This window comes from Taudactylus pleione, unplaced genomic scaffold (genome assembly GCF_031769625.1).
Source record: "Taudactylus pleione unplaced genomic scaffold, aTauple2 ptg000683l, whole genome shotgun sequence".
In the NCBI taxonomy this organism is placed as follows: Eukaryota; Metazoa; Chordata; class Amphibia; order Anura; family Myobatrachidae; genus Taudactylus; species Taudactylus pleione.
The window spans coordinates 842,284-870,193 of NW_028285085.1; the positions used below are offsets into that span (position 1 = coordinate 842,284).

Genomic DNA, 27,910 nt, shown 5'->3' on the forward strand with positions numbered 1-27,910 from the left:
TCAGGGAATCTCCCTGACAATGAGGGAGAGTTGGCACGTATGCAGTAGTGCCGCCCACAGCGTTCTTTGGATGATACAGGTAGGCACCCTGCCATGTATACAGCTGCACTGCCGTGCCTACGAGTGCTGGCTGGCCCCGCCCCCTATGTGCAACATCATGCGCAAAGCGGGCGGGGCGGCACAGGGCACATTAAAGCCTTGTTATGGCACCGACAGTCGTCACTTGTTACACTCTGAGTACCAGGTGAGCCAGTATCAACTGCCGGCCTGGCATTACAGGCATCGTCACCATCACCCATAGTACAACTTCCCCAAAATGTCTGATGAGCACAGTGTAGTAAAAATAACATACCTGGAGTATCCCAGCTGTGCACATACAGCTTTTGCGCTGGCGGCGTCAAAGCCATCAAAACAAATATAGCTCCATCCTCCGGAGGATGTAAGGATCTGCACAATGGAGTCTGCATCTGATACCCTGACTGTGGCACAAGAACAGTTAGCTGGTCATCCCAATGTCATTATATACAGTACAATAATAGGTATGCAGCTTTGACCTTCACACAAACACACAGCGGGCAATGCTCACCAATGGAATTGTTTCTGAAGTCTACTCGCTGCACGCAACGCAATTCGTCTTCATCGTTGGCGCAGTCGGACTGCCCATCACACCACTTGTCCAATGGAATAAATTTAACTGATTTGCTACAGAAGTAGTAGTAATTATCAAGGACCACTTTAACTGTAAGGAAATAGAATGACATAAAATCGTTAAAATTAAACAACATACTAATAACACAACCAATTATTTTGAAAACAATCCGAGAGAATCTTAGTTAAAATAAAAAAAATAACAAAATGTTATTTCCTAATAATGATAAATAACTGTTCTCTGAAGTATACTTAAGGCTATTAAAATAGTTGAATGTGCACAATACATCCATTAAAAAAGAACCCAAATGTATTTTGCCTTCACAACTAGAACATTAACCTACGGAATCCTGATCATAGGAACAATCATGAAAGTTCTCCAAAAGGTTTTCTGGGTCCAACTACAGGTTTTTTTTTTATTTTTTACAAATATTTATAGTTTTGGCTGCATTATATAGGGGCAGATATACTAAGCTCTGGAAAGTGATAAGTTGGAGAGATAAACTGCCAACCAGGGGCGTAACTTGACATAGGTGGCCCCATAGCAAATTTCACGTGCCCCCCTAGGTCCCCGGCAAACCCTCCTTCCCCTCCGCACTCCCTCCCGTCGTTGACTTACCTCTACAGTAGAGGCTCTGCTCCATCAGGGGCAAACACAGGATTTTTACAGGGTGGTTTACATACACAGGGATGCAGTCAGGAAGCAGACGGTTGAAATGCCGACCGACGGCTTCCCGACTGTCTAATCCCGGCAGGTGTCTAATGACAGGCGGCGAAATCCTGAAGCCTGTAATTTTACCTATGCCGGGAGCCCGACGCCTGGCATACTGACCGAAGGTAAGCCAGGCGCGGACAGTCTGGGGGGGGGGGGGGAGGCTTAGGTTAAGGGCTTCCGGGGAGGGGGGGGGATTTAGTGTTAAGCTGCCTCCCGGGAGGGTTAGGCTATGGGAAGGAGGGGTTGGAGTCAGGCAACCCAGGGGGTAGGTTAGGTTTAGGCACCCCCCCCAGGAGACTTAGGTTTAGGCTGCGGGGAAGTGGGGGTTAGGTTTGGGCACTTACAGTGGGGGGTTAGGGTTGGGCACATGGGGGGGGGGGAGGTTAGGGTTAGGCACGCCTAAGGGAGGGTTAGGGTTGGGCACTTGGGGGGGGGGGAGGTTAGGGTTAGGCACGCCTAAGGGAGGGTTAGGGTTGGGGGGGGTTAGGTTAGTTAGTCCTTACCTTTACAGCTGTCGGAATCTTCACTGCTGCCGGCGTTATTCCACACCAATCCCCATACACTAACACACACACAAACATATACCGTGTGTGTGTATATATATATATATATATATATATATATATATATACACACACACACACACACACACATATATATATATATATATATATATACATACATATACACACATAGATATGCACACACATACATATGACACATACATTAAACACACATACATATATACATTACATATATACATTACACACACATCCTTACCTTGCAGATCTGGAAGGCTGGCACCATGTCATTAGGCCCCTCCCCCTAGCGTGAAACTGCCGCGATTCGTGGGTCAGTCGGGAGGGGGCGTAGCCAAATGATGCAATTCTCGCCTCCTCCCGAATGACCCTCGAATCGGGGCTTAAGAGCTATATGCCTGCTCTCGAGTTTGTCAGGGGGGTTTCTGGGGACTCAGAAACCCCTCCTGCATGCGCTACTGCCCGTGGTCGCGCCTTCAGCATGTGCTGCGCAGGGCAGGCACACCTCCTCTTCCAGTCGGCTCCATCTCTCCTCACTGACTGATGCCGGGAGGAGGCGGCCATGCTTCCTCCCAGTATCATTCAATGAGGAGAGCCGGAGCCAGAGCCAACCGGGAGGGCACATGTGCCTGCCCTGCCCAATACATGCTGAAGGAGCGACCACGGCTGGCCTGGCAGCGTAGGTGCACGGGGATGGCCAGGCTCCAGAGCAGCCGTACCTACGGTAGTTATGCCAGTGCTGCCAACCAATCAGCTCCTAACTGTCATTTTTCAAACACTGCCTCCAACATGACAGTTAGGTGCTGAGTGGCTGGTAGTTTATCACTCTCAATTTTATCACTTTCCAGAGCTTAGCACATCTACCCTATAATGTTGACAGGGCATACTATATTTGATGTATAACATCCTCACTGATGTTGTATTAAAGGTATATTCTTATAAAGTCTGGCGAGTGACTCTTAAAGCTCTTTTGCTAGTTTTTTTTATATATACAGTAAGTATAATATATTTATTTATTTATTTATTAGGGATGAGCGGGTTCGGATTTCTGAAATCCGGCCCCCCCTGAGCCCCCCCGATCCGAGTCAGGCTCGACTTTTCCCGCCTGACTCGGATCTGAAATCGAGGCAAAACGTCATCATCCCGCCTTCCGGATCTCGCGGGTTTTGGATTCTATAAAAGGTCCCCGCGTCGGCGCCATTTCTCACTCCGGCTGTGGACAGTGAAGAGGGAGGGTGGGAGCTAGGGCTGGCTGGGCTGTGTTGTGCTGCTGTTGTCCATAGGGGCTGGCTGGGCTGTGTTGTGCTGCTGTCATAGGGGCTCGCTGGGCTGTGTTGTGCTGCTGTCATAGAGGCTGGCTGGGCTGTGTTGTGCAGTCAGTTGTCCATAGGGGCTGTGTCCACTCCAAAGTCTATAGGGGCTGGCTGGACTGTGTTGTGCAGTGTCCCATAAAGGCTGTAGTCCTAGAGGGGTGATCTATGCATCAGGGGTGCTCCCCCGAAGTGCACTCCAAAAAAATATATATTTTTTTTCTGTGTTTGTGAATTGTGGGCGCAGTAGCCGTATGTAGCAAATGCATCAACAAAGTAACGCCAAGCGTGCGCCTGTATCATAAGTAAAGGCCCGGCTGGCTTGACCATTAAAAGGGTGCTGTAGCCCCCAAAGTGCACTCCAAACAAAATAAAAAATTATTTTCTGTGTTTGTGAATTGTGTGCACTGTGGCCGCACGTGCATCAACAAAGTAGCGCCAAGCGTGCACCTGTGTCATAAGTAAAGGGCCGGCTGGCTCATCTGTTAAAGGGTGGTGTAACCCCCAAAGTGCACTCCAAACAAAATGAAAAAATATTTTCTGTGTTTGTGAATTGTGTGCACTGTGGCTGCACGTGCATCAACAAAGGAGCAGCGCCAAGCGTGCGCCTGTGTCCCATTAGTCTGTTAAAGGGTGGTGTAACCCCCAAAGTGCACTCCACAAAAAATAAACAATTCTTTTTTTCTGTGTTTGTGTGCGAAATGTATGCGCAGTAGCCACACGTGCATCAACACATCAGCAGCGCCATGCGTGCGCCTGTGTCATAAGTCAAGGGCCGGTTTGGACATCTGGTCCGGACTGAAGGACGTGCCAACAATGTCAATTTCTGACATGTCTACTGTCACTGCATATGATACTGTCACCACTTACAGAATGGTGGAGGAATTATTTTCTGTGTTTGTGCATTGTGTGCACTGTGGCTGGCTTGTCCGTTAAAGGGTGGTGTAACCCCCAAAGTGCTCTCCAAAAAAAATAAAAAATTCTTCTTTTTCTTCTGTCTTTGTGAATTGTGTGGGCTGTAGCCGCACCTGCATCCTCAAAGCAGCAGCGACAAGTGTGCGTCTGTCTGTTAAAGGGTGGTGTAACCCCCAAAGTGCGCTCCAACCAAAATATAATAATCTTCTTTTTTTCTGTGTGTGTGTGTGTAATGTATGCGCAGTAGCCGCACCTGCATCCTCAAAGCAGCAGCGACAAGCGTGCGTCTGTCTGTTAAAGGGTGGTGTAACCCTCAAAGTGCGCTCCAACAAAAATAAAACATTTACTTCTGTGTTTGTGAATTGTGTGCACTGTACGTGCATCAACAAAGGAGCAGCGCCAAGCGTGCGCCTGTGTCCCATAAGTCTGTTAAAGGGTGTGCACTCCACAAAAAATAAACCATTCTTTTTTTTCTGTGTTTGTGTGCGAAATGTATGCGCAGTAGCCGCATGTGCATCAACACACCAGCAGCGCCAAGCGTGCGCCTGTGTCATAAGTCAAGGGCCGGTTTGGACATCTGGTCCAGACTGAAGGACGTGCCAACAATTTATGACATGTCTACTGTCACTGCATATGATACTGTCACCACTGACAGTATCACTGCAGTGTCACTCCTAGATGGGCCACGTGTTTGTGGGTTTTTCTGCTCCTATGCTATTATTAACCTCAATAACCTTAATTTCCACTCAATAGTGTTTTTATGTCCAAAAGGTTGCACCGAGGTAGCTGGATGACTATGCTAAGCGACACGTGTGGGCAGCACAAACACGTGGCCATCTAGGAGTGACACTGCAGTGGCAGACAGGATGGCAGTTTGAAAAACTAGGCCCCAAACAGTACATTGAATTGTCCTTGGGCCCTCCCACCCACCCTTATGTTGTATAAACAGGACATGCACACTTTAACAAACCAATCATTTCAGCGCCAGGGTCTGCCACACGACTGTGGCTGAAATGATTGGTTCGTTTGGGCCCCCACAAAACAAGCTGGCAATTAATCTGTCCCTGCACAAACTGGCTCTACGGAGGCAAGATGTCGTCCTCATCCACCGATTCCTCACCCTCTTCAGTGTTGTGTATATCCTCATCCTCACAGAGTATTAATTCGTCCCCGCTGGAATCCACCACCACAGGTTCCTCTGTACGTTCTGGAGGCTGGTCTCCCTGAAAGAGTTGATAATTCATTTTTATGAACATCATCTTCTCCACATTTTGTGGAAGCAACCTCCTACGCCTTTCGCTGACAAGGTTCCCGGCTGCACTAAACACTCTTTCGGAGTACACACTGGAGGGGGGGCAACTCAGGTAAAATAGAGCCAGTTTGTACAGCGGGCTCCAAATTGCCTCTTTTTCCTGCCAGTACAGGTACGGACTGTCTGACTTGGATGCTGTCTACTTAGATGCTGTCACCGATGTAATCCTCCACCATTCTGTCAATGGTGACAGTATCATATGCAGTGACAGTAGACATGTCAGAAATTGTTGCCAGGTCCTTCAGTCCGAACCAAATGTCCAAACTTGGTCCTGCCTGCCCTGCATCACTGCCAGTGGGTTGCTTAGGATACCTAAGTTTTTTCCTGGCAGCCCCAGTTGCGGGAGAAAACGAAGAAGGAGCTGTTGACGTGTCACGTTCCGCTTCAGCTGACAGTGTTTTCACCAGCAGGTCTTTGCACCTCTGCAGGCTTGTGTAGACGGAAAGAGAGAAACCACATAGGCTTTAAACCTAGGATCAAGCACGATGGCCAAAATGTAGTGGTCTGATTTCAACAGATTGACCACCCTGGAATCCTGGCAAAGCAAATGAAAGCTTTCATCCACAAGTCCCACATGCCGAGCGGAATCGCTCCGTCTTAGCTCCTCCTTCACTTTCTTCAGCTGCTTCTGCAAAAGCCTGATGAGGTGAATGACCTGACTCAAGCTGGCAGTATCTGAACTGACTTCACGTGTGGCAAGTTTGAAGGGCTGGAGAACCTTGCACAACATGGAAACCATTCTCCACTGCGCTTGAGTCAGGTGCATACCCCCTCCTTTGGATGTATAGGCTTGGATGGCCTTTTGCTGCTCCTCCATCCTCTGAAGCATATAGATGGTTGAGTTCCACCGCGTCACAACCTCTTGCTTCAGGTGATGGCGGGGCAGGTTCAAGAGTGTTTGCTGGTGCTCCAGTCTTCGGCACGCAGTCGCTGAATGGCGAAAGTGGCCAGAAATTTTTCAGACCACCCAAAGCGTCTCCTGCACGCCCCTGTCGCTTTTCAGAAAATTCTGCACCACCAAGTTTATTGTGTGAGCAAAACATGGGACGTGCTGGAATTTGCCCAGATGTAATGCCCGTACAATATTGGTGGTGTTGTCAGATATCACAAATCCCCAGGAGAGTCTAAGTGGGGTAAGCCACTGGGCAATGATTTCCCTCAGTTTCTCTAAGAGGTTGTCGGCGGTGTGCCTCTTACTGAAACCGGTGATACACAGCGTAGCCTGCCTTGGAACGAGCTGGCGTTTCTGAGATGCTGCTGTTGTTGCTGCGTAAGGTGATACATCTACCCAGTGGGCTGTCACAGTCATATAGTCCTTAGTCTGCCCTGTTCCACTTGTCCACATGTCCGTGGTTAAGTGGATATTGGGTAGAACCGCTTTTTCAGGACACTGAGGACACTTTCTGATGTTTCTGTACAGTCTCGGTATCGCCTGCCTAGTGAAGTGGAATCTAGACGGGATTTGGAACCGGGGACACACTACCTCCATCAATTGTCTAAATCCCACTGCACTAATGGCGGATACCGGACGCACGTCTAACACCAACATAGCAGTCAAGGCCTCAGTTATACGTTTTGCTTCAGGATGACTGCCGTCGTACTTCATCCTCCTCGCTAAGGACTGTTGGAGGGTCAATTGTTTAGTAAAAGTAGTGGTGTTCCTACTTCCTCTCTGGGATGATGAACGACTCCCAGCAGCAGCAATGGCAGCAGTAAGCGTAGCAACGCAGTATCCTCCGGAGGAATCCCGGATAGGAGAGTCAGTCATGCCAGTGACATGGCCTGCAGGACTACTTCCAATCCTGACTAAGGAGGAAATTGACGAGGAGGGAGTTGACGGTGTGGTTTGCAGGCGCTTGAATACAACAGGACAACGGGATTTAGGTGTCCCTGGACTGCTTACGGTCTTAGCCAAAGTTTCTGAACTTGACAGTAACTTTCTATGAACGTGCTGCAGGTGCCGTATAAGGGAGGATGTTCCTAGGTGGTTAACGTCCCTACCCCTACTTATTTCACCTTTAGATATGGTACATATGGCAAGACAGTTGTTGTCCAGATTTGGATAGAAATATTGCCAGACCAAAGAGGTGGAATGTTTTGTCTTTTGCCCAGGCATGACCGTGATGGGCTTTTTCATCCCACGGACAACAACTGTCTCCCCCGGAGCCTAATTTAAACAAACCACATCACCATCAGAATCCTCCTCGCCAACTTCCTCCTCAGCGCCAGCTACACCAGTATCCTCATCCTGTTGTACTTCAACAGTGACATCTTCAATTTGCATATCAGCAAGTGGACTGTGGGTGCTCCTTTCAGCACTTGCAGGGGGCGTGCAAATGGTGGAAAGAGCCACCTCTTCCCGTCCAGTGCTGGGAAGGTCAGGCATCGCAACCGCCACCACACTTGGACTCTCCTTGGGGATTTGTGATATCTTCTTAGAACGCACAGTTCTTCGCTGTGCTTTTGCCAGCTTAACTCGTTTGATTTTTTTAGCGGGAGGAGGGCTTCCATCATCATGTGAAGCTGAACCACTAGTCATGAACATAGGGAAAGACCTTAGCCGTTCCTTGCCACTCCGTGTCGTAAATGGCATATTGGCAAGTTTACGTTTCTCCTCAGATGATTTAAATGTTTTTTTAAGGTCATTTTCCTGAACTTTGTCATTTGGGATTGTATGTGCCCTCTACTATGACATTGGACATCGGCCTTGGCAGACGACGTTGATGGCATGTTATCGTGTATGTCATGACTAGTGGCAGCAGCTTCAGCACTAGGAGGAAGTGGTTCTTGATCTTTCCCTATTTTATTTTTATCGGAGAAAGTTTGGTCCTCCATTTAGGTTATATTGATATATACATGCGGCTAAGGCGCACACAGACACAGAAAATAATTTTTTATCTTTGTTGGAGACTAGTGCACTTTGTGGGTTACACCACCCTTTAAGAAATGAGCCAGCCGGCTCTTTACTTATGGGACACAGGCGCTCGCTTGGCGCTGCTCCTTTGTTGATGCACGTGCAGCTACAGCCCACACAATTCACAAACACAGAAAAAAAAATAAGAATTTTTTATTTTTTGTGGAGCGCACTTTGGGGGTTACACCACTCTTTAACAGACAGACGCACGCTTGGCGCTGCTGCTTTGAGGATGCACGTACAGTGCAGACAATTCACAAACACAGAAGAAAATATTTTATTTTTGTTGGAGCCCACTTTGGGGGTTACACCACCCTTAAACAGACAGACGCACGCTTGTCGCTGCTGCTTTGAGGATGCAGGTGCAGCTACAGCCCACACAATTCACAAAGACAGAAAAAAAAAGAATTTTTTATTTTTTGTGGAGCGCACTTTGGGGGTTACAGCACCCTTTAACGGACAAGCCAGCCAGCCCTTTACTTATGGGACACAGGCGCACGCTTGGCGCTGCTCCTTTGTTGATGCACGTGCAGCCACAGTGCACACAATTCACAAACACAGAAAATATTTTTTTATTTTGTATGGAGCGCACTTTGGCGGTTACAGCACCCTTTAACGGTCAAGCCAGCTGGCCCTTTACTTATGACACAGGCGCACGCTTGGCACTACTTTGTTGATGCACGTGCGGCTACTGCGCAAACAATTCACAAACACAGAAAAAATATTTTTTTTTTTTGCACTTGGGGGAGCACCCCTGATGGACAGAGCACCCCTTGGACAACACTACAGCACCCCTTTAGGACTGGGACACTGCACAGGACTTTGGAGTGGACCCAGCCCCTATGGACAGCTGACTGCACAACACAGTCAGGCCAGCCCCTATGGACTTTGGAGGAGTGGACACAGCCCCTATGGACAACAGCAGCACAGCACAACACAGCCAGCCCCTATGGACTTTGGGGGAGTGGACACAGCCCCTATGGACAACAGCAGCACAGCACAACACAGCCAGCCCCTATGGACTTTGGGGGAGTGGACACAGCCCCTATGGACAACAGCAGCACAACACTACACTGCACTACACTGCCCAGCCAGCCCTAACTCCCACCCTCCCTCTTCACTGTCCACAGCCGAGTGAGAAAATGGCGCCGACGCGGGTACCTTATATAGAATCCAAAACCCGCGAGACCTGGAAGGCGGGATGATGACATTTTGCCTCGATTTCAGATACGAGTCAGGCGGGAAAAGTCGAGCCTGACTCGGATCGGGGGGGTTCAGATTTCAGAAATCCGAACCCGCTCACCCGTTATATATATATATATATATATATATATATATATAAACACACTCGTATGTATGTATGTATGTATTAAATAAGTTATTCATTTATAGGAGGTCTTTAATTTCCATCTTCTACGAATGGCTACTTTTCTAGTGTTGCACATCACCAATGTCTTTCTATAGGGATACACTCCTTTGCTATTAAAAATGCTCCTGAATTGATCTTTTTAAGAGCTTGTGAGAGTAGTGAGCTCTCAGGAAACACAAATGGTACAGTTATAGGGATTGATGAGGTCATTCAGACCCGGTCGCAAGCGCTGAGCGCTTGCAACCGGGTCGATGTTCCCCCATTGAGCATGTGCAAGTCGGAGCCGGCTCCGACATGCGCATGTGCGAGACCCGGCTAGCGACGGGCGCTCCGTCGCTAGGGGTCTCGTACCAAAGGGGGCAAGCTGCCGATGGTGAGAGACAACTCGCCCCGTTTGGGAGGCGGGCAGGGGGCATGGCTGGCCAAACGGAGGCGTTCCCGAAGGAACGCTTGCCGTATGGGGCGGCCCCACTGACATCAGCAGTGATGTCAGCGGGGAGCTTCCTGTTCGATCAGAGCAGGAAGCTCCCTGGGGCTTGCGAGTGCCGAGACCCAACCTTAGGGTCTCGTCGCAAGCCCCGATGGTCGCCATGGTCTTGACCATGGCGACCATCACCCTGGTTGGTCGCTAGAGCTGTGGGTGGTAACCCACAGCTTAGCGATCGACCAAGAGGCGGCACTACAAGACGCAAGCAGCCGCCCTCGTTCAGAGCGACCGCTTGCATCTAACGACCGCCTCTGATTGAGATCCAGATTCTGCTAGGATGGAAGATGTGAACTGTATGCAGTACTTGACTGCATGTCTTAGATTCCCATCCTATAAAGTGCCTTTACCGCACACCATTTTCCCTGTTTCCCAAAGTGAAAGCTCTCTGCCCTGAAGTGGTACTATCCCATGGCACCTCTCAGGTCTGGACTGGGATGAGAGCCCACTAATATGTCAGGGTAGTCAAAATTTGGGACACAATTGTCCATGCCCCTGAAATGCTTAACCAATAATCTTAGTGCAGGGGCGGGGAATCTTTTTTCTGCCGAGGGCCATTTTGATATATATAACATTATTTGCGGGCCCAATGCAGGCCACGCCACCTCCTTGTGACGTCACATGCCAATGATTACAGCAATGCCTGGAGGCGATCCTGAGGATGCTCCAGGGAGCTGTAAGGGTAGCGGTGTGACTGTCTGAAGCATCCTAAAGATACTCCAGGTGGCACTGCTGCATAGATTCTGGCTGCAGGGTGACATTCTAGGCACCCTGCTAGCCAGATGAGGCTAGCAGAAAAAAGCTCAGAGGGCCTGACCAAATGATTCTGCGGGCCTTATAAGGCCAGAGGTTCCCCATACCTGTCTTAGTGGGAGCCCCCCCTCCCCTCCTCCTGGCTCCCACTAAGCTGTGACTCCATTCTATTGAGATCATTGTTATACTAAGGGAAACCATTTCTAATGGAAGCTGAATCTTCCTTTCCTGTCTGAGCATGTTCAAAGTGAACAAAATCAATGTGCACTGCCTCATATGCATACATAAACAACTATTTCCGTCTCCACTTACTCAGTATAGCTATGACTACAAGTGAAGCCAACACAAGTATCAGTGTTGTAACTGGGACACAGTATCTTCTGAGTACCGAAATTCGTTTGTAATTTGCAGGATGAGCTCCAGTGCCAGGTCTTGGATTAGGCCTTGCATTAGGTCTTGGATTAGGTCTTGGATTAGGCCTTGCATTAGGTCCTGGATTAGGTCTTGGAGTACCTCGTACAGGGCCAGGAGTTCTAGTGGGACCTACAGGCCTAGAAACAGGAGGATGGGCAGGACCTGGAGGTGTGTTTACAGGAGCTGGAACACGAGTGGGTCCTGTAATGACAGTGGTGGGTCCTGTGGGTCGGCCACTAGGAGTACTAGTTGTAATGGCAGCAGGCTGTGATGGTCTTGTTGGTTGCACTGAAACTCCACCTCCATCTCTGGCACCTAAAATAGCAGTAATTAATGAGCGTGAAAGGCAAAGTTAAGGCAGACTGAATGTTACTTGCGCTGAAATGAAACACGTAGCAAATTGATATAAACTAGGGAAGATTAAGGCTTAGATTCAAGAATTTGGACACCAATCGCCTAAAAAAGAATTAGGTTAAAATAGCATGAATTTAACACATTAATATCCTGCTAAATAAAATAGTTGCGTAGCCAAAAAACACGCACAATATGCAGGGCATAAACTAGGGGTGTGCTGCCGATGCCGCGGCACAGAGTGCAGGAATCTGTGGGCGGCACAGTTACTGCTCCATGGCCCTTGCTTCTGGCTAGCAGGGTGCCTGGAATAGTACCCTGCAGTTTACGTCCCATGAGACACCGCAAAAGGTCACAGAGGCATGTGCTAGGCTCTGATTGGTGGAGCTCATCACATGCTTCTCTGACTCATGGAGGAGAGCAATAGCAGCAGCTTCATGGGAGGATTCATCCAGCGGGACAGTCCCGTTTTTCTGGGACTGTCCCGCTGTCCTACCCGAAGGCCGCAGTGTCCCATGGTGGGGGGGGTAGTTGGGGAGTGCACAAACCGCTGCGGGTGTGCAGGAGAAGAACAGATGCCGTGTGCATGCGCACGGCATCTTTTCTCTTGTGTACGGACTGACTGGGGGCTGCCCAGCATCTCGTAGAAAAGTGGGCACGCCCCCAAAGTGATGAAAATGGGGGAAGCCGCGAAGCTCCGCCCAGTTTTCCATAGGCTCCACCCCCTTTTCCATGAACCACGCCTGTCCCTCCTTGGGATATTAAAATGTTGGGAGGTATGTGCTGGGCATGTGATTGCTGATTGCTGAGGAAGAATGGAGTCCCACAAAATTAACAGAAGCAGTGAGGTATATACTAGAGTTGGGAACGGGATGATGGCGCTCAGGATCCTGGTGGCCAAAATCCCGATGCCGGCATCCCAACAGGGTTAGTATACCGACAACTGTCGGTAGGTATCCTAACCCTCCCCCTCTCCCCACCCCTAACCCTCCCTCACCGGTTCCTAAACCTAACCTCCCCCCTAGTGCCTAAACCTAACCTCTACCTCTCCGCACCCTAAACCAAACCCTCCCCCCTTAGTGCCTAACCCCAAACCCTAATGCTAACCCTCTCCCTAACCTCGTTACTTACCTTTGTAATGCCGGCGGATGGGATTCCGGCGCTGGAATTCTGACAGGTGTCGGGATTTCGGCTCCGTTATTCTACGCGCCGGCATCCCCTTTGCAGGGATATTGACGTATCCCATATACTATGTAGGATATGCATACACACCTATATGTAACATGTCTGACTTATTAGAGGATAATGTTTAGGGAAAATGAGTTTGCACATTTATTTGTAACCATATTTGCCAACTGACAATACATACTATTGACACCACCTTTAGGGGTCTATTCATTATATTCATTATCAGGGTCCAGGTGTACCCCAAGCAATGTAATGAAAAGTTTCACACGTGGAAAATAGCCACATTTAATAATGACTGACCTGCCATCCTCACACTGTCATGAGTCATGTAATTGTGGTGCTAGGCTGAGGCATCTCCTGAGAGTGGTACTGTAGTTAGGCTTGCACCTTGAATGCATTTGACAGATTATCCAGGCATACCAGTGCCAGTGACGTATCTGCAATGAGTGCACCCATTCAATATATTTGCTCAGTGCTGCGGCTGCCTCAGAAGAGGATACCGGGAAAATGGTGCTGGCGTCATTTTCCTGGAGATATGTACATGCATGGTAGACCCTACCATGTAACTGCACTGGCACGAGGGAGTTGGGGGCCTCTGACACAGCACACAGGTCTCCTTCCCTCATAAGACAACCCTGATAAGTGCCTTTTTGTATAACACATTATATGCACGTTGCAAATGATCTCTACTGTGTTTGTCTATAACCAGTTACAGAAATGAGCACCCTAGCCTCTGCTGCTCTTACCTGTTCTGTTCAGAGGAGATGCAATATCTGCTTCATCTCCTGGATTCTGCAGAAGTAAAAACAGAAGAGAGACTATCAGAGCATTCCTCCAGCTACTGACATTATTTCCTACAATTATTGCCTGCCAGGCGAATTGCTATTGAGTGCGGAAAACAGCAGCCAACTGATAACATGAACTGTACTGTGAAATGTCTGCCGATAAGTTTCAGTACAGGTAAAACTGTTCAGCAACTCTGACAAACAACTATCTCCTCACAAGTCACTGTAGCTTACTTTAGTCCTCCCCCTCTGCACCCTGTTTCATTGGCTCCCTATACTCCTCTCCCGATCTACAGCCCTCACCTGGAACTCACTCTGTGTGATCCTTTCTGCCAGTCTCTCTATCTTCAAACGTTCACTCAAAAGAGTCAAAACATACCTTGTCACCAAAGCCTATCATCCCTCCTAAATCTCCACTCTTCCCTCATCCCCTGCCCATCTCTTCTACCAGATTCACCTGCAATGTCTTAACCCATCTCCTTAGCAAGTAAGCCCTCATTCCCTGCTCTTTATTTTATAATCCCCTTCAGCAATTGTCTGTTCTTGCCCTTCATTACTTACAGTCTCATTGAGTACTGAACTGCCTTCCATTCCCCGTGACTCATCGACCCTTGCATGCGCAGAAGGACACCAGAAGGACTTCTGGGTGTTAAAGCCAGGTCCCTCTGTCCGGAGTCATCGCAAAGGACAGCTCTTATTGGGAGAGCCGTCCTTTGCAATATTCTAGGTACATACCGCGGCTGCGATGCTTAGTACATCCCGTCCATAGTGAGTCTGCCAACCGAGTCTGCTTCCTACCTAATTTGTTGGTTACTTGCTTTGTATTATTCCAATGATGTCAGATTACATTAATGTACATTTGATGTATGCATTTTCCCTGTTACCTGAATATTGCCTGTACAGCATTGGGGAAATTGTGTGGCGCTTTAAAAAGAAATAATAATAATAATAATAATGAGAGGGAGAGGCACAAATTGAGAATAGTCAGTGCAAAGGTTGCATTCGGTAATAAACAGTGGCCAATTTTACCAAGGGGCTGTATAATCTGCGACTCCCAGTGAGTGTTCCCAGACACTGGCAGTGACTTCATATTAGAAGTGCTAATCACAGCCAGACAGGCAGTCCCAGGGGAGGTGTTTGCTCCCCCTGGTACTGCCAGTGCTTCTGCACTAGTCGCGGGCCCTGGCAGATGCAATACGCCTGCACAATGCACCTAGCAGCAGCCGAAGAGTACTGGAGGCAGCCGGGCTGCTGCAGGGGGAACCCCTCTATACTACAAATGTTGGAGCCGCCTCTGGTAATAACTATAAAGCTACTCTATTAAAATGTCACTTGATTATATGTTATAGCTCCCAACTCCTGATTTTAGCTCAACAGTCCTGATTTAAGGGCTTTGTGCCTGAAAAGCAGGACCATCCCTCCAAAATTGGGATGGTTTGAAGGTATGAACCCAGCTAGCATACTATATATCCCTGCAAATGACATCTGTAGCAACTGTGAATTCTGATGACATTACTTCAGCAATCATTAGGAACAATTGTGTATTATAAGGAATAAGGCACCTGCTACTGTAAATAATTATGTATATTAAAACAGACCTCTGATTTCTAAGACCTCTATAAAACTATTGTGCAGACTCACCAGTATAAATGCCTACATCTTGCTGGTTATTAAATTGCCCCTGTAGTCTAGAGCTTTGTGCTTCTATATGGTCTAAGGACTCCTCAGTGACTTGTAATAACCATATAATTTACAATAGGGAATGTATTATCCCATATATAGATTTGGTTCACTTAGGGGCCTATTCATCAACACTAAATGGCCCGGTAACCATATTTAAGTTACTGGGCCATTCATAATCAGCAGAGCCGGCCCTAGCTAATTTGGTGCTCTAGGCAAAATTTTGGCTGGTGCCCCCTAGCAGATATCAAGCCTCCCACCCTGCAGTAATGATTAAAACCCTCGCAGCCAGGGGGGGAGAGGGCGGTGATGCGATTCGCACTGAATTGCCTCATCGTGGCCCCGCCCCTGCTTCACAATGCTGAAATTAACATTGAAAATGTGTGATGTGTCTATTTGTTTAATGTCACAGTAAATACACATGCTCCATAATACACATGCCGTGACACAGTACATACATATGTATCTTTAACTGAGAACAGGGATATTCTTGGTGCTGGAGAAGCCTCTGAGAATGGGGACCAGATCAGTCCTTGCAGCAGTCCAACAGGACCAGGAAAAGTCATATCTGCAGAACCTCATGGCTCATTGTCCTGCAGCTGGCACTAGAGGCTCTGCACCTACCATACAGCACAGACAGTGCACATTATTATTATAGCACATGACAGAGGGCCCTCCTCTGCACCCTCACATAGGACTACAGTAATGTCAGCCATAGAAATACAACAAACTGGGAGTTCAGGCAGCTTCTGGAACATTGTGCATGTGTAGGTGAGTGTTGCTTCCTTGCAGCATTCTCTTATCTCCCCCCTGCCCATATATGAAGCTGTCACTCTCAAGAAGATCTGACAGCTCTGCACCAATACATTTAACCCCCTCTGCACCCCCTTAGAATGCAGTTCTATTAATTCATATTGAACTGTGTGGTCTTTCCAGACCGACACACTGTGTGGTCTTTCCAGACCGACACACATAACAGACCTCTGACATCCTGCACACAGCCTCCTATTCTTATACAGGACATATAAGTTATTGCTGGTACCTGTATAATGTAAGTTGTTGCTGGTTGCAACAGCTGGCACAGTGACTGAAATGCATGCCCATTTCCCCAGGTAGTGAGGGGGTGAATGGGGGCAGTGGATACACTGCATCACAAAAGCAGAAGTAGCAGCATTCCTCTTCATAGAGTTTCCCCAGCAGTACTGCACTCCACTCACTGTTTAGCCGGGAAGCTGTAGCCAGACACTGCCGATGCTGGGGGGCCCTAGAGGGGGTTGCTGAAGAACAATGCACTTCCTTGTAAGGTACATGTATCCTGAAGAGTACAGAGGAGGAATTACCCTCAGCACCCCCCTCCACTGGCCTGATCAGAGAGCTGAGCTCTTATCAATCTCTGCAACAGCCAGCAGACCATGGAATGCCCCCAGGAATTCCAGATGCCCTAGGCATTTGCTTAGAATGCCTAGGGCCGGCTCTGATAATCAGGGATCCGAAAAGGACCCCTGATATCAGCAAACTCTGAAAACTGAAAGTTTTCGGAGTTTGCTGCAGAGAACAAACGCCATTTTCAGATGGTGCTTGTTCTCGGATCCCCGCTCCTTCTTATGGGAAGGATCGGGGATCCGTAGCTGCGATACTAACCGAGGGGACAGCTGCTTTTCGGAGCAGCTGTCCCCGCATCGGCGCAATGATGAATTTCTCTGGTGTAAAGTTACCCCCGCTGCAAATTGGATACTTAAGTATCCCTTGCATCGAGTTCATTAGTGAATAGGCCCCTCTGTTAGAAGATGCAGCACTACAAAGAGTACAGTTTTAACTTTTCACTTCATTAGAGACAGCTGAAGCTCCTTCCAGGACAGTGGGGCTAATTCAACAGCAGACGAAATTGCAAAGCTGTACGCAAGTGACTCTGCAATTCCGTTCTTGCAAATATGCAAATAGAGCAGGAGTTGTATGACATCCCCTGCTGCATTACGGTCCCATGCTGGGATAAACATAGCGACCGGTGGATGGCGCTGGCCAACTGAGTAAGCCTAAGCTTACACAGGATGGCCAACTTGTGAGGCCACGAACTGCGTCCATTAACGCAGCCCCTAGTTTTGCCACTACCGAAAAACGGGGCAGACACGCCTAAAATTCTGGTAATGCTGGCTGTCCAGTCTCCCGCACCGCCCCTTAAATGCCTCTCTCTGTCAATCAGATAGAGGCATAGCAGGGTCTGCTTGCGATCACGCAGGACCTATTCTGCACATTTAGAGAACAGGCCCTGCTCACGCACAGATTCCCGATACTTATGGAATGCTGCAGCCCCAGTGTCCCAATGGGATCTGTGCAGATCATAAAGCTGAGACTACACTGCAGACATTAGAGCTACAGTGAAATCAATTTATGACCAATGAATTCACAGATTTCTGAAAAGCAGGACTTCCAAGCTGTCAGTCACTCTGTTGCTGTATATTAGGGGAGCACCTCCCTTCCAACATAGAAACCTGCTGTGGATAAGTGAAAGAAAGCTTTGCTCAGAAAAACTTCAACACTTTCTTGTTTAATGTCTTGTGCAGTGGTTCCCAAACTGTGCGCCGTGGTACCCTGGGGTGCCTTGGGACACTTGCAGGGGTGCCTCAGGTCATACTTGTCTACCCTCCCGATTTGGTCGGGAGCCTCCTGAAAATTGGGTGCCGCTCCCGACCTCCCGGGAAGGCAGGCAATCCTCCTGGCTGCTGCCCTCCCCTCCTATCCCCCCCCCCCCCGCTTTTACCTTAGAAATCTTGCAGCAGGGGGGGGCCGGTGACGCGATTCGCGTCATTTTGGCTCCACTACCCTGCTTCACAATGCCTGTAATATCGGCATTGTGTAGCGGGGCGGGGCCAGAATTACGTGATCACGTGGCCCCGCCTCCCACTCCGCCCACAAATACACAACGTTTGGCCGGCCCTGCCTTCTCTCGATGGCCACGCCCCCTGTCATGCCGCTTTGGCTGCTCCCTCCCTTAAGGGGTAGCCAGAAAGTCGGCAAGCCTGCCTCAGGTTGGTTGTCCAGCACCAAATCACATTTTTTATGGTCAATGTAATGTAAATATGTGGACATACAGAAGCTCAAACCTGTCCCCATCACATAACTGAGCCTAAGGATGACAGGTAGCACAATTTACTTCACTTTACTACTTCACTACATGCTTTCTGAATTACTCAATAACAAACTTTGGCTTAGGGGTGCCGTGAAAACAATGCTGACGCTCTAGGGCGCCGTGATTCAAAAAAGTTTGGGAACCAATGGTCTAGTGTAATATAAGTGTAAGAACATGTGGTAGGGAATATAGGGCCTGATTAAGCAGCGATCGCAACTGCAACAGCGTATGCAGATCGGCCGATGGCGTGTACTGCACATGCGCGTGCACCGCAGTGCGCGTCCGTGAGTTGGCATCATACATTGGTTTTCCATGCTGACAGCACCTTGCACACTGCTGCTCATGAAACATTAATAAATGTAACTGTCCTGGTCAAGGAAGCCCGTACCAAACACGCGCCAATCACATCTTTATCACTGCTAGAGCAATTCAATCTTTCCTCCAGGACATCTAGGACCCAACAGAAGCAATATGCAGGGAATGCTACAGTGCGAGATCTGCAAGTCATTCATTCCTTTAGGAGGGGAGAAAGAACAATATCAGAGAAACACTACTCTGTCTATAATATATAGCTAATTAGGAGGACCCTTTCCATTTACAATATATAACACCCACATTGCACTGTATGTTTTCCATTCATGCCAATGACCTATTCATTCCATTGGCTCATTCATTTAATAGGTCATTATATGTAGAGACACCATTGAAAATTAAAAAAACTAATGAAATGAATGAGCCATTGACATCAATGCAGGGAGCTCCCAAGACTCCCCTCTTTGACAACCAATCACATTACAGAGAGTACTTGCTTGTGATTGTTTGAGCCCAGAAACTCTTTTGGGGGGGGAGTTTCTGAGGGGTGGGTCAAACTAACCAGGGTGGTATGTAGTCATCTAGTCGACATTTGCTATATAGACAGTCATTATGTTGATACGACAATGTCAAATTGCTCCATGTCGACAAGCTATCATGTAAACATGGTTATAATGTAGACAATACAAAGCATAGGGTTAGCGTTAGCACAAGCTGTTGACATTTCAACATGACGACTTTATAGCAATGTTGACATGTTCCCAGTCAACATCGTCCATGTCGATATTATGAACATGTCAACATGTACAGTACTCTGTTAACTTGGAGTACCGGACGATATTCTGGAGTCTACATTATGACTATCTACATTATAAATGTTGGAATGGAAAGTCATACCGAACCCACCAAAGCAGATGAAGACCTTGATTCTCACTACCCAAGGAAGCAAATTTCATATGTTACTACAATTGTGCTAGTGCAGTCAGTTGTAAGAATTAAAATCAATATGATGAACTAAGAAGAAAAACTTTCCTAGGACCTAGGTTATCTCCCCTTCATTCCAACACTCAGAAACATATGTGCTTGCTTCCCCATCCCCAATTGTGCATGGAATCAGTCTTTACTTCTGAAACACCAGGGCAGGGCTCCATACAGTATAAAAATTACATTTTAAACACTGCTCCTGCAGTTCTGCGGATTGTGAATAAATGAGCGTGTTTTTCACAGTTGCGACCAATCAGTATCTTCACAGTCATCACTATCAACTTTTTCACTAACACCAGGGGCGTTTGACTTTTCCGTGGCCATATTGTCTTAACTCAAGACTACATCCCCAGAACACACCCTTAATTTACTTTCGTTGTGACTGCATACCCACTGTAGTCTCATTGATATCCACTTTCTGGAAATCTATGCCCAATCCAGCCCTGGTCTCAGTCCTCTAGTCACAGCATGCGTAGTAGATTAAAAAATGTACGATTTTGAGACAGAAAACAGTTGCAACTTGAGTTTAAGGGCCATATTCAATTAGAGGCGAAAAAGTCTGAGGTCTGCCTTTTCGCCGTCATCTCAGGTTTTCCTGGGGATAAAGTATCGGGGTGCGTGCCCGCGTATCCCCGTTTTCAATTAGGAATCGGCGAAAACGGGACTCGGCAAAAAGGTAACTAGCGAAAAGTACTGTCAGTTTTTTTAGTCCCCCAAAAGAGGTACTAACATGGGGGATCACTATGGGTACCCCCGAAAAGCCCTGCTAAAGGTATTTAGGGTTTTTAAAACAGTCTCTGAAGGTTCTTTAATGCGTCTTTCAGCAAGTGGTGAAGAATAGCATTTAGCAACTTTATTTTTTTTTTTTTTTTTAAATAACTAGTCCCATCAAATTTGGGTACATGAAAATGGGTGCAAGCATGTTTTTAAGTCCCTAAAGTGAACTTTTAAAAATCATTAAAAATCCACCTGCCACTACCAGCCACATTCTAAAAAAACACCTGCCGTATACTTGGGGACCCCCCCTCAGTCTATTTCGCTAGTTTATAAGTTTGTCCCCGAACTTTTTTTTTTGTCCCCAAAATGAAAGTACATTTTTTGGGGTATTCTGTTGAACTTTTTTAACAAAATTTTGACACAGATTACAAGGGGTGCAGGGTACTTTTTTTTACTTTGTACCCAAAAACACCAATTCTGCACTTTTTATCGCCACCTAATCATAGGTGAAAAGTTATCCCCAGTTTTTGCCAAAAACTTTTCGCACCTGCGAAAAGTCTTTGAAATGGAATATGGGGAAAAGTAAAAACGGCGAAAATGACGTCATCGGCTTTTCACAGCCTAACTGAATATTGCCCTGACTCTGAATAAGTCCACATGTATTCTTGCCATTAACATGCCCTGCTTGCTACAATTCCCAGCCATTACAGGGGCATTGCTGGTGGATCGATGACATACAAGACAAGACCAGACTGATTTGAGGGCCTGAAATTCATGCAGATTTGATTTTGTGCTTCGAAGTTGGTAGTTTGTGTTGGAGATTCGCAGTCACTGTTAAAATGCTTTAAATAAGATTACAAATCCATGGGCGTTTTGGTGGCAGGGCATGCTGAGATGTTTAGTTCCATAGCAGCTGGAGTGCCGAATGTTGCCTACCCCTGGTCTACAGAATTACTGTCAACAAATTGTGTGTTTCCCATTGTCAGAGGTGACAATAAAAGATACAAAACTGGTTTCAAACATGTTATGAAAAAATACTACTCATTTATTCTCTTAAAAAAAACAAAAAATCGGAGTATTTCCCCCCACAATTACAAAAATCCAGATATAAGCCAGAAAAACAATAGGTCTCCACTATAAGCAGATAGTATGTGATGCTACAAAGTAGAATATTCTCAATGTGCCGCGCTATTTCTTTATGTCAGGTATAGAATGCATTACTCTTTTCTAAAAATATTACTAGAGCTCAAGAGTTAATTTTTGCACAGCAGACAGCACTGAATGTAAAGATGGAAAGTCTCTAGAGGCAAGCGCATCAGGACTGGGGACCAGGCAGCCAAGGCCCACGTTGCTAAGAGACCATGGATACAAATCCCAGAATCCTCGTGTTAGCAGAGTCATATCCCTCAGCAGATTCTGATCCTTTATTCTGCGGTGATATAGAAGAGAAAATTCTGTATAGGAAAGGAGACATCCAGCTGTCTGTAATGAGGGTGCTGACAGCACACCTCCGAAATCACTGAGGGTGTCTCTCTGTATTATGCAGAAGGACAGCGCGCTATAGTATCAGGTATGTTTTCAATAAGATGTGACTAATATAGTCAATTCAGTATGTAAATGCAAGGAAAAAATAATTGACATTTGTAGATAAAGAGGCATGTTGGTAACTAGCGAGAAGCAAAATTGAACGCAAGTTTTGTTATGGAACAGGCTATTTTAGAGAGGTGTGATGCTGCGGTGATACAGTCTTTCAGTCTCACTTTTGCATCTCCAAGTATGCCACGTATTTTTACATTTGCATGTGGTATAATTTATTTTATATGACTAGAGCTGCACTCATCGCAACAAAAGCCAATGCACTGTGCCGAGCAGTTGTGGAAAGAGTGGGAAAACTGCAAATTTTGGGGCCAAATGAGTAATGGAGCGTACACACGGTCAGATTTGTCAGACTTGTCAGATTTGTCAGATGAACGATTGAACGAGTAAACGATTTGAACGTTTCAACGATTTTTGAATCGTTATTGTTCATATCTGAAGGAAAAATCTGATCGTGTGTATGCACCATAAAGGGGAAATCTGTCATCTTTAGCAACTTTGTAAACAATATGATAAGTGAGCCTGTCACCAGATCCTATGTTGTTACTCTTTTGTTTACTATTAAAGCTTAAAAAGTGGTCACTCTAGGGCAGTGATTCCCAACCTCGGTCCTCAAGGCACACTAACAGTCCTGGTTTTGGTAATATCCATGCTAAAGCACAGATGGTCTAATCAAAATAACTGAGGAACTAATTAAGTTGCTTGTGCTCAAGTATGGCTATCCTTAAAACCTAGACTGTTAGTGTGCCTTGAGGACCATGGTTGGGAACCCCTGCTCTAAGGGCATAGAAACTTGGCTCGCCACTTGCATCTGCCAGGCCCTGCACCCTGTTGTGACCTGGCGAATTTGCCCTGCCTTTTTCTGGAGAACCATGCTGAGCTCTGGATGAGAGCCATTTGAGGATTGCAGTCACAGACTGCGGGGTTGGACCTTGATCTGTTCATGTGGCGATCTCTGGCTCCTGCCATTTTATGGCTTGTCTAAAGCTTGGCTCCATATGGTGGCATTACCCAATATGGGCTTCTTATAGGGATGCACTAGGCTGGGAGGGATCTGATCGGATCCCTCGAATGAGCCCCCACAGCCGGCGGCCTTCTGCGCATTCGGGAACGCCTCCGTTTGGCCAGCCACCCCCCCTGCCCGCCTCCAAAATGGGGCAAGCTGTCAATCACAATCGACAGCTGCCTCGCTTTGGTGCGAGACCCGTAGCGACGGAGCGCCTGTCGCTGGCCGGGTCTCACGCATGCGCAGTGGGGGACCATCGACCTGCTTGCGAGTGCTGTTCGCTCGCGAGCGGGTCTGAATCAGGCCCTTACTACGAAATGTTTAATTGCATGCTATACACAGTCCAACTATTTATATAGTACATGTACTATGTATTATACAAGGCAGTCAGTTTGTTACTATCCACTATGTTCACACAGTATTTTTATCTGCGCTCTGTCTCACAGTGAGTGGGTAAAGTAATGCGTTTGTAACAAAGAGAAGTTCAGGAACTATCGACACTAGAAAGAAAAATGTTAAGTACTGATATAATGAGGATACTGGGCCAGATTCATAGTTATGTGCAAAGTTGTTTGCATATAACTACGATGGTGGGAGGACTGCGAATGTGCAGAATAGGTACTGCGTTGCGTTGTCTAATGCAGTGCACTTTAAGCTGCAGTCTGATTGACAGGCTGCGGCCGTCTGGGGATGAGGAGGGGCCGGTCACGGGGCCCATTTTGCAAAACAAGGACATGTTGTCTCCATTTAGTTGGCGTGCTAAGGCCAGTGCCTGCGTCTTCCGATGCAGATTTCCTGGCCCCTGAGGTTAGGCTTACTCAGATGGCTGATGATGGTGATCTGATGCTGCATTTTCGGACGCAGTACTCAGATTTGCGATGCCGACAGGAGGTATCTTTTTCTTCAGACCCATTGGTTAGCATTACTGCCTCACAGCACTGAGGTTGTAGGTTTGACTCCCACTATGGCCCTAACTGTGTGGAGTTTGTATATTCTCCCTGTGCTTGCATGGTTTTCTCCAGGTACCCCGGCTCCTCCCATAATCCCCCCCAAAATATACAGGTAGGTTAATTGGCTCCCAACAAAACTTACCCCTAGTGTATATATGTGTGTGCATGTGGTAGGGAATATAGATTGTAAGCTCCACTGGGGCAGGGACTGATGTGAATGGCCAAATATTCTCTGTAAAGCGCTGTGGAATATGTGTGCGCTATATAAATAACTGGTAATAAATAAATAAATAAATAAATAATGAGAATTACCATATTTTCATCACTGCTGCATGCAAAGAAGCAGCTGCAATGTGATCAGCGTACCATTCTGAATCAACCCCACTGAACCCTAAGCTATAAGGGTTGGTGATTCCAATATGATTAAGTTTAAAAGTCATAAATGTGACTAGGAGTACTATGGTCAAATCTGTCCCCTGGGTACCAAGTAAACTCTATGGTAAATTTCTGGCGCATGCATAAGACTGGGGGAGTGACGCTCACAGCCAGGGCACTAAGAACATTGCTCAGCACTAGCAGTGCGCATGGAGAAAGGCAGCGCAGATTTACATGCTGATGTTACCAGGCGACCCACTAGGAGCCAATTGATATACTGTACTATTGGCAATTGATGCAGTTAATGTATATTATTTAGATACTATTTATGGTTCAATACACAGTTACACTGCACCCGCTGCTCTTTCCGCTATTACCATAATTAAAACTGACAGAGACGAGTGTAACTGGGAAAAAACCATTTACTGACAAGAGACACAGTGCTCTCTAGTAAATGTTGTATGTCTGCTGGTATCAGATCTGCTCTTGCAGGGAGCCCCCCATTATGGGTGGAGCAGTAGGTAGCTATACTCCCTCTTTGTAGATCTGATTTTGCAGGTGTGCACTGTAGGGGGAAATGGGGTTTCCGCTTGAAGGAGCACCTTTGTCTTGCAGTTCAGTGACCAGCCCGTTCCCCTCAGTATGTGGGTACTGAGTGCATTTGGGTGAAAAACAGTGGCAGGGTCCCGCTCTGGTAAGGATACTTTAAATAAAAATAATCTACCAGTAAGTGAGCAGTGGTGTCCGTAACTATTGCTTGGTCCTTCTGAGCTCCCACTACTTAGTCAGCTTGTAGTGGAGCTCTTACCCTAGGGGCGTCTTCACTTGACTCCTTGGCAGGTAAAGGCTTTCTAAATGAGGTGTCCCAATAAGCCCGTGGGTTCTGGTTTGTCTGGTTACTGGTGGTGCTGCTGGCGATGTGTGAGGTGGATGGCCAAAATTAGAAGTAGGGATGACCATCGATGGTTAGAAAAAAATTGATGGTTAACGGCTGATGGCCGATGGTTTTGCAATTGATGATGGAGATCCAATGGTTCATAGTCATCGATGGCACAGAGCCAAGCAATGCTTTTTTTTCTCCATATTGCGGAACACAGAGCTTAGCTTAGCCCTGCCCCCACTCCCTGATTGGCCCACTGCCCGGCCAGTATTAAAACAGGCATGATCATCGGTCAATGGTATCATACCATCAATATCAACCACCAATGGTACCATTCATGGTGACCATCGATTGTTAACCTACTGATGGCACCCCTAATCACTGTCTCCAGAAGGGGACAACAGTATCCAGAGATGAATGGTGGGTGTGGGGAAGAGTTGGTGCTGTGCCTTGTGGGTGAGTGTGGCACTGATGCATTTTGGCTCAACGAGCCTGTATCCAGGAGGCCGGTCTCTATCTTCCTACGAATACTCCTCCTTTACTTGTAACATTTTATACCCCACATGCTAACAGTAACTCAAACTATTTGCTGCACCATCAACTATGGTACAGTTCATCTAGCACATATTTTCTGGTTATGTTGACTGTGTAAGTGTGTAGTTATTTACTCCCATGTTTATATGAATTTGTACCCTTCTATATTATGCTTTGGTTTTACTGCCAATTAATTTTAAATAATTTTATACAAAACAGTAAAGTAACAATAATTGAGCTAAGGAGAATGTTCCAACATACGGTCCAATCACGTCAGAACAACTTATTAAATCCCTAGAATATGCTTCACCAAATGAATCCTCAGGAGACATACTGTAAAAATGAAAACATAGGGAAAAATGGCATAATAATAATACCAATCAGCACCCTCAGTGGGCCTGATTCATTCCAGATAACTATTGCGATCGCAGCTACGATGTTCTGCTGCGAAAATATGCTAATGCTTTCAACTGCTCAGCCACCAAAGAGGCGCCCACTACTGCTTTCTCACATCTGTAAGACCTCACAGTCCTGCGTATACATCGGTAACATCGGACCCTCACGCACTATTACAGCAGCTCTGACCTGTCTCAGAAATTCTTGTTGCACGCAGTAAGTACACAAGCTGCGAATGCTGTCGCAGTGGCTTATTTATGCACGCCCAGGAAACGGCGTTCAGACAGGCACGCCTTTGTTTCTCCGACCCTCCCAAGTCACCACCCCCAAATGCTGATGTCCTTTCACTCATTGTATCTGTGTACGCGATCGCATTGCTGACCTATACTCGTGCACTGCGATGCATACGCAATACGCACAATCGGCCAATCTGCATACGCTATTGCGATCTGTGATGAATCAGGCCCAGTATATTTTTAACAGTTCCCAAACTCCAAAAACTGTGCTCCCCCAAATAGCACCGGAACAGCCAGATGGGTGAAAGTAAGGCTTAAGGATCGAACGCCCAGATCACATCAACATGTAAAGTTATCTTTATCCACCCAATCAAGAATTCATACAGATAGCAGCTCCTATATTATATAATATACTGTATGTGGATCGGCTCTCCATCCGAATTCACACAAATTTTGTGAATCCTGATAGTTTCGAGATCAGATTTTAAATCCGAATTTCGGGTTTTAGATTGTACAAATTACATGATTTTAGCTGTTTTTAAAAACTTCAGATGAAGATAAATCTAGATCCACTAATATTATATATATATATATATATATATATATATATTTATAATTTTATATATATATATATATATATATATACACAGAGAACTAAAGCTAGCAGCTACTCATACAGAGTCCCCTGTTAGTGGGACTGGATAATAGAAGTGGAAAAAGGTCTGTGAGAGAGCGCTTGAGTAACTTTACAGGTTATACTGGAGAATTAATAAAACAGGCCGTTCCGGATTATGGGGTTTATTTACTAAGCTGTGTTAAGAGACAGAGTGAAAAGTGATAAGAAAGTGATAAGGTGCCAGCCAATCAGCTCCCAACTGTCATTTTTCAAACACAGCCTGTGAGATGGCAGTTGGGAGCTGATTGGCTGGCACCTTATCACTTTTCACTCTGTCTCCTAACACTGCTTAGTAAATAGACCCCTAAAACTTCAAAATACAACTATCAGAGTATAAAAACATTTACATATAAAAATGTAGTAGTTTTTGTGGCCATAAAGCTGTTGACACCCTTATAAAAGCTTAATACAATTTATTACAATAAAAAAAAAAAAATGTATACAGCACCAATACAATTTTAGACGGTGCTGATAAGGTTTACAGGGTTCCACATTTGAACATGGATGATTCACCCTTAGGTTTAAAGCATATATTCGTAGTGGTGTAGTTACCGAATTAGGATCAAAAACACAGTTCCCTACGCATTACTCCCATTTTGAATCCACATGGACAGAAGGTGAATGTACTGCTCTGCTTACCTGGGTGGAATTCAACTACCCAGTACTGATAACATACAGTACATATGGAATTTTGACTATTTTTTGAATATCGGAGATTAACCCCTGAAAAAGTCTCCAAGGAGA

The 27,910-nt window shown here is 46.5% G+C and overlaps 1 protein-coding gene across 2 annotated transcripts in view; it reads right to left on the reverse strand.

The window, feature by feature from the left end:
- The window catches only part of LOC148477911 (transmembrane protease serine 4-like), a 98,933-nt gene that overhangs the window by 43,122 nt on the left and 27,901 nt on the right, over positions 1-27,910 (reverse strand). For both annotated transcript variants that reach the window (XM_088456000.1, XM_088455998.1), the window contains exons 2-5: positions 13,659-13,704; positions 11,272-11,688; positions 587-739; positions 353-479 (exon numbers count right to left, since the gene is read on the reverse strand). In XM_088456000.1, the coding sequence (XP_088312126.1) occupies positions 353-479; positions 587-739; positions 11,272-11,688; positions 13,659-13,704 (743 nt within the window). The remainder of the gene's footprint in view (positions 1-352; positions 480-586; positions 740-11,271; positions 11,689-13,658; positions 13,705-27,910) is intronic.